This window comes from Emydura macquarii, unplaced genomic scaffold, assembly GCF_026122565.2.
Source record: "Emydura macquarii macquarii isolate MOO-44397 ecotype Brisbane River unplaced genomic scaffold, CSIRO-AGI_Emac_v2 contig_2768, whole genome shotgun sequence".
NCBI lineage: Eukaryota > Metazoa > Chordata > Testudines > Chelidae > Emydura > Emydura macquarii.
Window position 1 is genome coordinate 5,491,828 of NW_027132905.1, and position 13,772 is coordinate 5,505,599.

At 42.1% G+C, this 13,772-nt stretch overlaps 1 protein-coding gene across 1 annotated transcript in view; it reads left to right on the plus strand.

The window, feature by feature from the left end:
- ADAMTS2 (ADAM metallopeptidase with thrombospondin type 1 motif 2) overlaps window positions 1-13,772 on the plus strand; it is a 217,449-nt gene that overhangs the window by 172,168 nt on the left and 31,509 nt on the right. Inside the window, exons 10-12 of the mRNA XM_067567255.1 lie at window positions 2,348-2,461; window positions 12,055-12,200; window positions 12,892-13,067. Coding sequence (XP_067423356.1) covers window positions 2,348-2,461; window positions 12,055-12,200; window positions 12,892-13,067 — 436 coding nt within the window. The remainder of the gene's footprint in view (window positions 1-2,347; window positions 2,462-12,054; window positions 12,201-12,891; window positions 13,068-13,772) is intronic.

Consider the following 13,772-nt stretch of genomic DNA (forward strand, 5'->3'; position numbering starts at 1 on the left):
GAGGCCAAGTGGGGAAAAGGGGGTGTGGAATATAAGAGGAGGGCCAAGCGGGGAGCTGGGCTGGTGAGGAGGGATGTGGTGGTGAGTGGGCCAAGCAGGCCTGGGGCAGAGCAGGTGTGGACTGTGGGCGGGGTGATGGGTGGAAGAGGCAGGATGGGGAGCTAGCCTCCCCGAGGGGAAGCTTTCATCCCGTCGCCCTTGCCCAGGCCCCTTTTAAATTGGCTGGGCCCCTGTGAGTTGCCCCTCTCCTCTCCCCCCACTCCATCAGCAGGCCTGAAATCTGTTTGTTTTTATTACATTTTCTCTGTAATGATTTTGCCTTAAGAAAAAGGGTGCTTGCTTAGACAGAGCCATGTGGTGACTTGTAACTGCAGGCAATACACTGGTCCCAGCCCTTGGCGAGATAGCACGGCTGCTGGCCTTCAGGCAGACAGGCTTGCTGGAGGTATCATAGTGCAAGGCAGGGAGCTGTGCAGCCCGAAGACCCCCCAGTCAGAAGGAAGTGGGACCAGAGTACCTACCCTGACACCTGATTGGGCATGTCTGGAGTGGACCACGGAGGGGGGAGGGAACACAGGTGAAGTTACCCTGAAGCTGTGACAATATATATTACCCATTACAGTATTTCCAAAGAGAGAGCCCCCTCCAGTTTTAGACATCTATATAAAACTCAAAAATTGCTATTAATAAACCCTCATAATTAAATTAATAAACCCTAAAAAACAGAAGCCTTAATTATAGGGAAGCCTGCAAGGAAGGATATTGTGTCCCGTTAACTGTAAACAAGGAATAATAAACTATAACTTAGATGTAACAAGGAAACGCTCTTTAATCTTGTTGGGTCTTTTATTTTTTTAATTAGACTTAAAGAAATTATAATGCTGTAATATCATTAGCGGAACATCATAAAGCCAGTCATTAGCCTGCCATGCACAGTGCTGGTGTCTGCTTATTTCTCTTTTTGCGAAACTCCCACCTAGACTAGAGAGGAACCATAGGTGTTTTCATTAATGGCTGGTTTCATGTTTTACACGGACTGCTCACGTAAGGCGAGATGCTGCATCTTGTACAAAAATAACCAGTTTTATTGAAAGAATGATGTATTATGTTTCTTACCTGGGCAAGGGGTGTTGAAGGCAGATAGGACAGCTTGTGTGTACATTCAGAGAAGCAGTGGTCTCCCTTGTACCACAAACACAATACGCAAAGAGCAAGAGCAAGTTTGAGGTCAGGCAGGATTAGTACAACTCCCTCTTGGATTACCTGAGGGAAGATGATCTTTTGAAACTTATGGTAGAGCTTTTCCTTCCACTTCCGTCTCCTGAAAGTGGAACTAAACTGTAAGTTATGCAAAGAGGAGCTTCCAGGTGGGTGGCAGCTGCTCATGCAACAGTGAGAATTCTGGTTCGAAACTCATCAGCAATAACGTGGATGATAAACACCACGACTCCCAACATTGAATACGAGACTCTAAGCATCAGCTGTATTACGATGTCTTGACACAATCCCGTTGATGCTAGTCTGGGAGAAAGTCATTGGTATGTATTCCTTTGAATAACACCTTCTTCAAATAATTGCTACTGACCTTATGGCCAGCCTGTTTGAATGAAATGGGTGAATCTCTACTCTTTCAACTTCTGCATCAACTCCATTTGCTTTCCCATTAAGTACCAGTCTCTCAAGAACCTCTGCAAATGGGGCCTTTGTTTGCAGCATCAATTCATATAGTGCTAACTCCAGCTCTGTGCTGCACAGGTGCCTTCAGTAGCGAGGAAGGCTTGGGGAGACCGTTCATCTCCCTATCCTCTCCCCACAGCAGTAAAGCAGTGCATACCTGGCACCACAAGAGCCCTAGACAAAGGAACAGTCTTGCCTTTGCCCATGACAACCCCACCACAGTATAGCCTGTTAGCTAAGGTGTCTGGTCAGGCCCTCTATTGGCTAGCAAGCACTGTGAAATCCTGGTCCATGACACGGGCTCCTAGGCACTGCAGTTATACAGATAAATAATAATGTCTTCTGTCCTCTAAGTGCGTGCAGCTCAGCACACAGGGTGGCTAATTGCCCTTATCTATTCTATCCTGTGGTATTAAGATGAACTCACTCTTGCATTTCCAGCATCACTCCACTCAGTTAAGGCAGGATTTCAATACCAGAGTCAGAGACGTTGCAAGAAAACTCTCAAATGTAACGGGGCCACAGAAATATTATTAAATGGTCCTTATTACTCAGTGATAAAATCTGCCTCTTTTAAACTAGAGGAAAATAAACTGTAGAGTGTTTCTAATGGAATTTTGAGTCGGGCCTCTCCAGAAGCAACATATGCTCTGCTTTTCTTGTCTCCTAGTTCCGTACATTTGATCCCTGCAAGCAGCTGTGGTGTAGCCATCCCGATAACCCTTACTTCTGCAAGACAAAGAAGGGACCGCCACTGGATGGCACTATGTGTGCGCCTGGAAAGGTGAGACTGTGTAAAGCATCTTTTTAAGATATGGGGCGTGCGTGTGTGTGCGGGGGGTGTGTGTGTGGGTGTGTGTTTGTACACATTTGGGGGATTTCATCTGAGAATCAAGGAACAAGATGGTGTTGCTCATTCTAGGTTGACCATCTCTGAATTTTTGTGCATCCTGGTCCCCTCATTTCAGAAACAATACAAATAAGGACCACAAAAGTGATAGGATTGGCGACTAAGACTTATGAAGAGAAAATGTTCAGTAGTAATCCTCAAACTATGGTTCAATACAGACCACCCGAATAGACATGGAAAGTTGTGATTTGAGAGGATTGACTGGAGGTGGTTAAGTGCAGGCGCCAGTGTCTTGTAAAGTGGTCTACAGAATAATGAAGTTGGACAGTTATTGTTATATAGTTTTAAAAAAAGGGAATGCACAAAGAGGGGCTTAGTATTTCAGTACCTTTCAAGTCAGTAGTTCATATTATTAGATACTTATGGCTTTCATCTTTACAAACCTTAACTAATTCATCCTCACTTCACTCGAAAGAAAATATTTTTAATCTAACTGAATGGAGGGCAAAAACTGAGGAAGAGAGTTTAAGTGTTGAGCTCAAAGCTGTAGGGGAAATCAAGTTGAGAGCTTGCTTAGAAGAAAGGAGTTCCAGGGGCCCCAGTTTTGCCAAAAGCATAGGCTTCTAAATTGCTGGTGAATATCTAATTATCTGAGATGGGATAATCTGAGCTGTAAAGAAAAGTCATGAGAGAAAATAAGGTTGCAGAAACCAACCTGCAACTAGAGATAAGAAACCTGGAGCGAGAGATTTGTGTTGATCTGTTCTGTGTGACATCTGTTTAACAATCTAACTCATTTTCACATACCAGGTCCTGTAGTATCTAGGCATTGATAAACCATACTGTACTTATTTGCAAATCATAGTGATATAGTCATGAGAATTCATTTGCAAAGGAGCTGTCATAAGGTGTGGTTGTGTTTACACCACTTACTGACAGCCATGGCATCACACAGCAAAAAGCTTTTGGAGATTACAGTTGAACTAAGGCCACAGTAATGATAGTCAGAGCAGCCCAAATTAAAGCATATGCATGATGGAGAAAGCACAGCAGGTCTGGGAATTCAGGCTAGATGGCATTCAAAAAGGTCAGGTGCCTATCATCTCTAGTAGCCCCATCTTCGTTTTCTCTGCTCAGTGTCACTGCAGGATCCTTCAGTGGGCCTCAGCTCCCTCTTTTCTGGCACTTCCAGAGTTCCAGTACCCTGATCGCCCTTACAGTGCATTACACAGCACCATAAGAAGACCCACACATTCAGCAGTGGCCATGACACAAAAGATAGGTTGCCATTGCTTTTGAGTCTTCTGACAGCCTCTTCAAAGGGGGATGGGACTATGAGACCTATTGGAGAGCAGCTGATGACTATTATAAGGGCAGAAGCCAGGGCCCCATTATGAAGGCTATGAGAGGAAAAGTGCTGGAGGCGTATTTAATGGTTCACAGGCAGTGAAGGGAAATATTAAGAGTTTAGGAATAGGGGAGAGAAACTTACAGCTGGCAAAGGTTTGGGCTGGTTCCAACCCTTTTGAAACCACTTACCCCTACCCTATAGCAATTATCAGTTATCCTTTTACAGACCTTATTGCATGCTCTTTAAGGGTCTAATCCCAAAACCCATTAAAGTTAATGGAAACACTCCCACTGACACCCTTTGGCTTCAGATCAATCAGTCTATACAATGACCTTTTCGGGGAGGGGAGGAGTGTTGCCACTTGGAAAGGATTTTTCTAGAGGGTGTTAAAAGTAACATACTGTTTCCCTGATGGAAAACATAATTTATACAACAAGTAAATCATGTTAGCAGCTACTGTTGCGGTTTGAAATCTCTTCTTTTGGATAAAAATGTGGTTCCAAGTTCTTTCCCCCATATACTGTGGTCTGCTGGAACCGAACTCTTTTCTTTTTCTCCTCCACAGATGATTCCTATTATGTAACACCATATTACCTATGGGAAATGTATCAATAAAACTTGAAAAATAAAACCCAAAGCCTAAGACAGCATTTTTAGTTAATTAGCCTGGATTTTATTTTTGGTTAAAAATATAAAATTAGCTATTTATGCAATTAATAAATCTAACAAAAATGCAGTATTGAACATAATATATACTGGCAAAAAGTTACTTATTTATCTGTTTCTACTGTATAGCAGGAAATTTGAATGTCAAAATACTTGAATAAATATGATAAAAAATGAGTTTTATTCCAAATATGTTGGAGACAGCTTTTGAATGGACAAAGCACTACAGAACAAACTTTATTAATTGAACCTGTCTTGGTTGGTGAGAAGGATAGAGGTCTCTTCTGTTTCTCATTTCTGTGACTGTAATAAAGCATTTAAATCCATGTATATTTATGTTATCACATTGTTAGTGAGCAGACAGATAGAGAGAAGAGTGGCAACTGGGAGCCATCCATAATAGCGGGCAGGAGAAGGTTGAGTTTTGACTGCAATCAAAATTATACCCGTTGGCTATATAAAAGATAGTAGTTATAACGTAGATAGTTAGTGAATTGTTTGTTGTTCTCTTACCAAACTGGCATTTCTTGGAACAGCTGATACTACTGTATGCATTTGAGGGGGGGGAGTCCTGGCTCCATTGAAGACAATAGCAAAACTCCCATTTCTCTCTTGGTAGTTTACTTCATTAGACAGTTAGTTAAGGCTAGGGATTGTATAGCTGCCATTTTGTCACTTGCTAAGTGTTCAATATTCCTTTCTTATGAATCTTACCTTGACGCATGTCACCCTTTAATAATATCGAGCTTCATCTAGAAGAAGGTTAATAAAAAAACAAAAACCCCCAGATCTTAATCTTTTCTCTGGCAATAAAGACTACTTTGCTTGTCTTCCATGTTTCACATGGATGGACATAATACACATTTTTAAGCTCTGTGACATGATTTTGCATTAAATGTTTATATGAAACCAGAGAAAAATAAAATTATTTTCCTTTTAGTAGCTCTCCCTTCCCCACGAGCCCATCAATTCATTTTAATACTTCAAACAAAAATGGGAAGAAACAAAGGACGTTAACAAATTATTATAGTCTTGTGCTTGCAACCATATAGTTAAGGATCAGTCAATGTTTCCGTTATAAACAAAGATCTTCAGGATACCTGGGCTGAGATGTTGCATATGGAATTTCAGGCCCGACAACATTTTTACAGCTAACTGTAAAATTGGCCACTTTCTTAGTTCAGGTTGATGCAATAGAGTTAATGCATATTTTGAAGCTTTAGTAGATAATAGAACTATAAACATCTTCTCCCTAAGGCGGCTGTTCCAGATTTTCTTTGGTAAACATTCTGTAATCTTCCAAGAAATCCTTAAAAAATTATATAAAATAAAAAATTATGTTGTTAGCTAACATTCAAAAGACTGAACTGAACCTTGCTTCACAATAGCATGAGTTTTAAAAGTATTGTTCAAATTTAGAGCCAGCAAATTCAAATTTAAGAACAATATATTTATCAGGAAGGTTATGGTACTCGGTGTTTTTGAATACAGGCAAATGAGATGAACTCCTCGCCATCTTTTCCTTTCCTCTTTCCCCCCTATTTTTGTGCCTCTTCTTTTTTCTTTGTTTTTTTAATACATGCACTCTCATCACCCACTTTGGACCATACCAAGATCCCTGTTATGTAATCAAGCCCTACCTTTGCAATTTCCTGTTATATGAAATGGAAGGTCCCACATCCCTTCCTATCTCATCCAAGTATGAGGAAAAGGAAAATAAATTGAAACTTTGTCCACGTCTTTTCTTTGGAATAATGTCAAGCAAAAAAGGAACAACCATAATCAACTAAAGGCATTGGCTCAAAAAGATCCATTTGTTTCCCTTTTCTTTTTGGCAGTTATCATGATTTCATACCACTAATTCCCAGTGCCCATTTTAAGACTGGGCCAGTCTAAACACTGCTGGCGTGTCACGAAAATATGCTGGCTTTGCAACGGCTGAAGGAACTGAAAGCCAGAAATGGTTGCAATATTGTTTTGGAGTCTAACCAGACTTAAGGGACAAAGCGATTTTCACCAAAGTGTCATTTGCAGAGAGTACTGATAGCTGCTCTCTGAACTTTTCCAACCTCAGTTGATGTTATTTAACAGAATCCAATCCAGCCTGCCCTCTCCTTCACTGAAAGAACTGTCAGGTGAAACCAAGACCACCTACGATAGAGACAAGATATCTAGCAGCAGATGTTGTCCGGCAGCAGCCATGCTGATGATAGTCTTGGTACTGAATTCTCAGCCCATGTCTTGGACATGGACTCTGAGATTAAGGAGTGAAGGGAGAACAAGCTGTTAAATTTTCTAATGTTTTACATGTTTGTCTGGGCTTTGAGCTCTAGCAAGATTTATCAAAACTCGTGCATCGTTTCCAGCAGTGTTTTTTGCCTATCATTTTATCGTCAAATGCTTCCCTTTGAAGTCCAATATACTTGTAGGAATTATTGGAAACAATTAATCTGCAGATGAGATTTTGCCCCTTCGAACACTTTCATATGGATTTCCATTGGGCAAATGGAGAAATGTAACCCATTGGATTTAGTTCATTTGCAATTGGCTCACAAGTCACTTTTTTCAGTGATGAAATGACAAAATATTTTCCTGGCTTCCTCCTTCCCAGGAAAAGGAAATATTACTGTGAAAAGCCCTGCCTTTTGACATGCAAATTATTATTATTTTTTTTTTTACATGTTATGGAGAACTCATACATTGTTCTGCATGGCAGCAAAATCTAATTTTTACCAGCACTGAGATCTCAGAGGGCATTCTGAGCAAGAAGGAATCGCAGGATCTGGCCCTGTACTGATTTTCTTAAACTTTGATCTTGCAAGGATTTACACATGCACTGTCTGAGCAGTCCCATTAACTTCTATGAGACTACCCCTGTCTGTGTGTAAAGCGAAGCATATGCACAAGTCCTTGTGGGATAGGAGCCTTAATATGAAGTTGAATATATTCTGTAAATTGCATTGTAAGACCTGCAGATGAGCAATTTTACAAAACTTAAATCTTCTTAATTCAGTTTGACCTAAAAAAGATATGCTTTCCAGTTGATGATTTATTTACTTCTTTCTAAGGCTAAGATTTAGTCATGGTTATTTTTAGTAAAAGTCATGGACAATAAACAAAAATTCACGGAAGCCCCTGCTTATTTTACTAATAATCATGATGACAAAGTGGGTCTGACAGGATGAGAGCCTGAGCCCTGCTGCAGGAGAGGAGTAGAGGGGGGTGGGGTCCAGCACCCCCACAGTCGGACTTTGAGCTCTGGGGTCCTCCACTGTCACCGGCAGATCCGAGTGCCGGGGTCGGTGGCTCACAGCTCCAGGGTCACCCCAGCGTCAGGGGTCCCCTGCTGCCCACGGCGGCTCAGAGCTGCGGATTCCTTCCAACACTCACGGCAACAGGGAGCTGCAGGGTCCCGGCTTGGAGCTCTGGACTCCCTTCACCACCTATGGCAGCAGGAAGCTTTAGGGTTCCCTTGCCACCTGTGGCTGCTGAGATACTGGCTCCTTCATGCCACCTTGGCATCTACACTTGTTGCTTCAAAGAACAGCTGAGATCAGCAGTGGAACCTTTTACTGTAATAGATTTAAACTTCCTCTCCTGGAAATTGCACTTCTTTTTACTATCCCTTCTGCCAGAAAAAGAGGCGAGACTATCAGCAGAGTTATCTCCTCTTCTCCTCAGAAAACAGTTTAGGTTTACTCTCATTTTTTTCCTTCTTATCAAAAAATGGTTTGTGCTTTAATGTCAGTTACATAATTAAAATGAAAACTCCTGGTTTTGCTAGGAATAGAGGTTCCAATTGGCCCTTCTCCAGCTGATTAAGAAGTTAACTGGGTTAATGATGGGAAGGAAAGAATCCAGTTTCCTTCAGTTCACTGGAGATCCAGCTATTTATATTTGACATCCTCACACGCCTTCCCCTTGCAAAAGTAATACTGTGCTGGATTCTATTATGGATCTTGTTCTCCTGCGCAAGCTCCCCCTGCAAACTCTTCTCTCAACCCCAAACAAGAATTGGCAGAGCTGGAGATGACTCATTTTACAAAGTGCATGTTTCTTGATGGCTAAAATTCAGCGTCCATGTTTACCATGTGGAGATTGGTAATCAACATGGGACCAACTGCTCCAGTGAAAATTGAGACATCTTCTTTCCCTTGAGCAACAGCACCAGCAGTGCTTCACTTCTATTAACTCACCATTTTGTGATCCTGTCAGTGCTTCAGATGGGTGATTCTAATAGCAGTTATGTCATAGCCACTTCTCCCTGCTTCTGGCTGAAAAAAACAGGGAAAAGTTTAAACAATGCCATTGCTTTTGGGGGGAGTGCTGCATCACTTTCCCCTCCCCTCCCCTCTCCTCTGCCCCCTGAGTTCAAACACTAGAGCATTTCACAGTAAGCTGTAAATACACAGCTGATCTTATATAGGCTATGTGAAACAGGGAATAATGCATGAATTACACCTGATGGTTCGAAGCTTTGATGGTGAGAGAAGGATTTTTAGACAACTGCAGACCAGGAAGGCTTGAATGTCATCTTCTCTCAAACAAGGTTGAAATTTGGACTGATAGCCTGATGCATGCTTCTACGCAGACCTCAGTCACCCTTCAACTATTGTTCAGACGAAGCCATGCCTCCAGAATGGCATCACTAGGGAGTCTGAAAAGGGTGTAGTAACATTCCCCCATTCCCATATATCCCCTTGTATCTCTTAGCGCCCACACCATCACCCCCCATCCAGGACCCCGCAGCTTATCTCTTGTTATTCTCCCCAGACTCCCAATCACTCCCCGTGACCCCCGATAACCTGCATATTGTCCCTGGATGTTTTATAACTTTGCCCCTTTAACTCTATGGGTTACCTGTTTGTTATTTTTTTTTTTTTTGAAACATTTACTCAATAAAAAACTTTAAATCTGAACTTTCAAAATCCTTATGAGGCTAGAAAAAAACTTATCAAGTTTTTGCATGTCTTCCGTGGTGTGTAGCCTTATCTGGTGTTTCATCAAACAGCATGAGAGAATTAACATTCATGAGGCTAGAGAAAATTCACTGTAAATGGCTTTTGTGGATAACCCACCACCTTCATAAAGCTTTTCAGCTATAATGTGTACATGCTACTCTTTGTGAGCCCTTCAGAGCAGAGATTTGGGTTTTAGTTAGGTATGGCTTACCTGTGTTAGAGCCCCATATACATGTAGTCCAATGGCCCAGTTTTGCTTTGGCATAAAGTCATCTGGCATAGGGGACCAAATTCCGATACAGAGTAGTTGAGATCAGTGATATTGCTCAAGAAGTAAGTTATTACTCAGTGTTAGTAAGGGTGTTGGAATCTGGCTCTTACTGACTCTCATGCTCCTGTGCATTGAATGTTATCCCTTAATTATGTTTTGACATAGAGCTTTTTACAGTCATGATAGAGAATCAACATCTTAAATTCAGTTTCTCCTCTATTTTTGTGAGTTGTTGTCTAATGGGAATTATTGACACAAGAAATAATCCGAATAGTGATTCAAAGTCACTAAACAATTCAGCAAATCAGTAAAATACATTGTGTTATAATTTTACTAATTTCCCTTTTTTATTTTCTTTATTGATGATTATCCATCACTTCTAATAATATGTCTTCCCGAGCACTAACCACTCTACGCTTAAGGAAGCTTTTGTGTTATAAATCTTGTCTTTTTATTTTTGCTGGCAGCATGCAGTTGGCCATATGTTCTGCTTATAATGCCTGCCAAATTCTTGAATTCTGAGGGCTGTTAAGCTGTGTAAAATTTTGTTGTTGACTTGAATGAGAAGAAAAGTAAGTGAATGATTGCACTTGTTGTTATGGCCATCTGTGTGAGAGAACCAGGCCTCTCACCTTGACAGGAACTGTTCAAAAAGAGACACTCCAGTGTCAGTGGAGTGTAAAATAATTAGTTGTACTAAAATATATTCTGGTACCCACATCTCATCTCTACTGTCCTAGCTGAGGAAAAACTCCCATTAACTTCAGTGGGAATCTTTCTTGATTAAGGACTGGAAAATCTGGCGCTGAAGTATTAGTAGGTCTCTTTGAAGAGGGAGGGGAGAAAGTTGAAAAGAAATATGTGGACATTTGTTGGAAACAGGTTTAGCAAAGGTGCAGCTTTCAGGATCACTACACTCCTATATTTGAAATTGAATCAGAAATCATAAGGCGCATCTACACTGCAGAATTCTTTGGGTGGCATGTAGTGTACATACATGGATAGCACAGTTATGGAGAGCAGTGTAGATGGTGACGCATGAATTAAGCTAGTAGAGTAAAGAGATATGTACCCGGAGCACATACCCTACTGGTCCAAGTCATGCTTCCCGTCTAAATTGCTATTTTTAGCAGTGTGGCAATCCTGTTGCCTCCCCACAGGAAAAGACTCTGGCGGGGGGGACAGCTGGAACAGCTGCCAGCTCTCTACTGCTGGAGCCTTTCTCCGCCACAGGAAAAGTCTCTAGCAGTAGGGAAAGTCTCTGGAGGGCAAGAAGCAGGAGCAGTGGAGAAAAGGCTCATCCTTTCCCCCACTGCCTCCCACCTGCCAGTGCCTTTCCTCACTGCCATGAATGGCTCTGGCAGTGGGGAGCAACTGAAGCCTTTCCCTGCTGCCTCCCCTCTGCCGGAGTCTTTCACAGACATGTAGCTACACACCGTACTGTTGATGTGATGTGCTTTTCACTGCAGCTTGTAGTTGAGCTACATGTGAGCTACACGTAGGCTACAGGGAGGGCTATCAGCCCCGAGTACGTGCCTACGGTCTCGTATGGAATTGTACTTAGGGAAGCTAGCCCCTCCTGCTGCTTGCATTGCCATGGCTATGCTCTATTTTTAGGGTGCCAGCTCAGTCAGTGCTGTGTCTCCTGGAGTTGGGAATTACACCCCTCGCTCGCAGGGTAGACATACTCTGACAGTACTTGTGCACCTGAAAGCTTCCAACACAATGGGTGGGTACACCCTTTCCCTCCTATGTACACAGTATTTTATGTGCCATAATGAAACTGTACGTTACAGAAAGAATCCTCATCATTGCCAGATGAACTGAGTGCATGTGGTATGAGAGAGAGTACTTTGTATCTTTGGTTCTGGAAGCTTAAGCCTCTACCATCTGTTAATTGTTGTAAAGTTGTGGTTGCAGCCACAAGCTGGAGCCATAAAACTCTGGAGAAGGTTTGACATTCCAGGCAAGAGAGATAGTGATATGCACTTAGGTCCTGATCCTGCAAAAAGTATGCACATGCTTAACTTTATGTGCTTAGGTAGAATTAAATACAGGTGTGTTTGCAGGATTGGGACCATAGGCACATCAGGACAGCATGGACTCATTCTTATCTTCTGGAGAAGTGAAGAGATTCATAATCTATGCCTGTAAATGAAACCTGGGTTTTATGTTCAGATTTCATTGACCATAATGACACACAATATTCAGAGTGTGTGTTCAAATGTATCAAGATGACAGCCATACAATATTAAACCTTTTCAATGCTCTCTTTTAGCACTGCTTTAAAGGTCACTGCATCTGGTTAACTCCAGATATCTTGAAACAGGATGGAAACTGGGGAGCATGGAGTAAGTTTGGCTCCTGTTCTCGAACCTGCGGTACAGGGGTAAAATACAGGACACGGCAATGCGACAATCCACAGTAAGTTCAACATACACCAAAGTTTTTTTCCCCTTATATGCAGTGAATGATTGTGTGAGAATTGCTGTTGAGTTGCTGATAAAGTCATACACCAGGGAGTATTGCATAGTGCTGGCTAAGAACAGGGGATGCTTACACTATGGAGGCACGTGCAGTGCAGACACTGCATGCACAGCTAGCACGGGTATAAATAGCAGTATAGATGGGGAGGCACAGTTTACAAGTGTAGAGAAGACAGCCTTATGTGCATTTACCCCCAGGATTTTTACTATATACAGCTCTCTAAACGCAGCAGCAGGAAGCTGCTAGAGCTTTTCCTTGCTGCCTCCCTGCTGCCAGAGCCTTTCACTGTGATATGTAGTACACTGTGCTAGGATCTGTATTCTACAGGCCACCGTAAGTGTAGACATAGCCTGAGAGGAGAGTCAGAACTCCTGGATTACATACTGCCAAAATTTCTACTGACTGACCTTTTGCCCTTGGGTAAGCCATTTATCTTCTCTTTACCTCAGTGTACCCATCTATGAAGCTGGTTATAACGATACGATACATTACAGAGGTCTTGAAAGCATTATCGTATTATTAATATAAATGGAAGTTGAAATAGCCCCTGAGGAATTTGTAAAAACAAAACCCCGTTGCTCCGCTCGTTAACACTGTACCGAACCGTTACTTCTCTTTCCTTTAACAGCCCAGCTAATGGAGGCCGCACGTGCGTGGGGCCCACCTATGAGTTCCAGCTCTGCAGCACTGAAGATTGTCCTAAGGAATTTGATGATTTCAGAGAGGAGCAGTGCAAGCAATGGGATCCTTATTTTGAATATCAAAATACGAAACACCACTGGCTCCCATATGAGCATATTGATGGTTAGTAATTCCCCAGCTTGTTCTAATGTTGTCTTAGCGAATTTAATGACAGTCTGACAGCTCTGGGAACAGAAATTCTTTGTCTGCCAATGAGGTGCCATGTGCTCATTAGCACTGCAGGCTTCCCCAAGTCCCTTTACCAATGTGCATCAACCTGGTGCAGGAGAGAACAGATAGCTGCACTTTCCATGCTGGTTCAGTCCCTGGCTTCTCTGCTTGTGCTGTCGGCAAAGTTGGCGACTGTTGATGCAGAAGCAGGAGCAGGTTGTTTGTTACCTTAGTTTACTGAAAACGTGATAAGAGAGATGATAAAACAAATTTCAGACTTTATGACAGTAATGGGAGCTGCTCTGCAGCTTAAAAATCAGGACATTTAGTTCAATTCCTTAGCATAGAGTAAGAGTCCTAACAGGCAGCCAAGTTTTAAAATTTTGGCCTCAGCAAACAATAGATCATAGGAAACCCAGGTGCTGTACCATCATTTTTTTGACAGAGTTGACCACAGCTGGTTTCTCTGATCCCAATAAATGAAAGGCTCTTTTTAAGGTCCATCCTTATGCTTTCAACTAGAGAGGAGACTCCAGCAGCAGTTGATGGCAAAATGCCCATGTATTCATTTGTCTAAATTGCCCAGCCTAGACCCCAAAACAATTTTCACTATTGCTTTAATTGTTTCTTCAGTTCTTGTGCAACCTGGGATTTTAA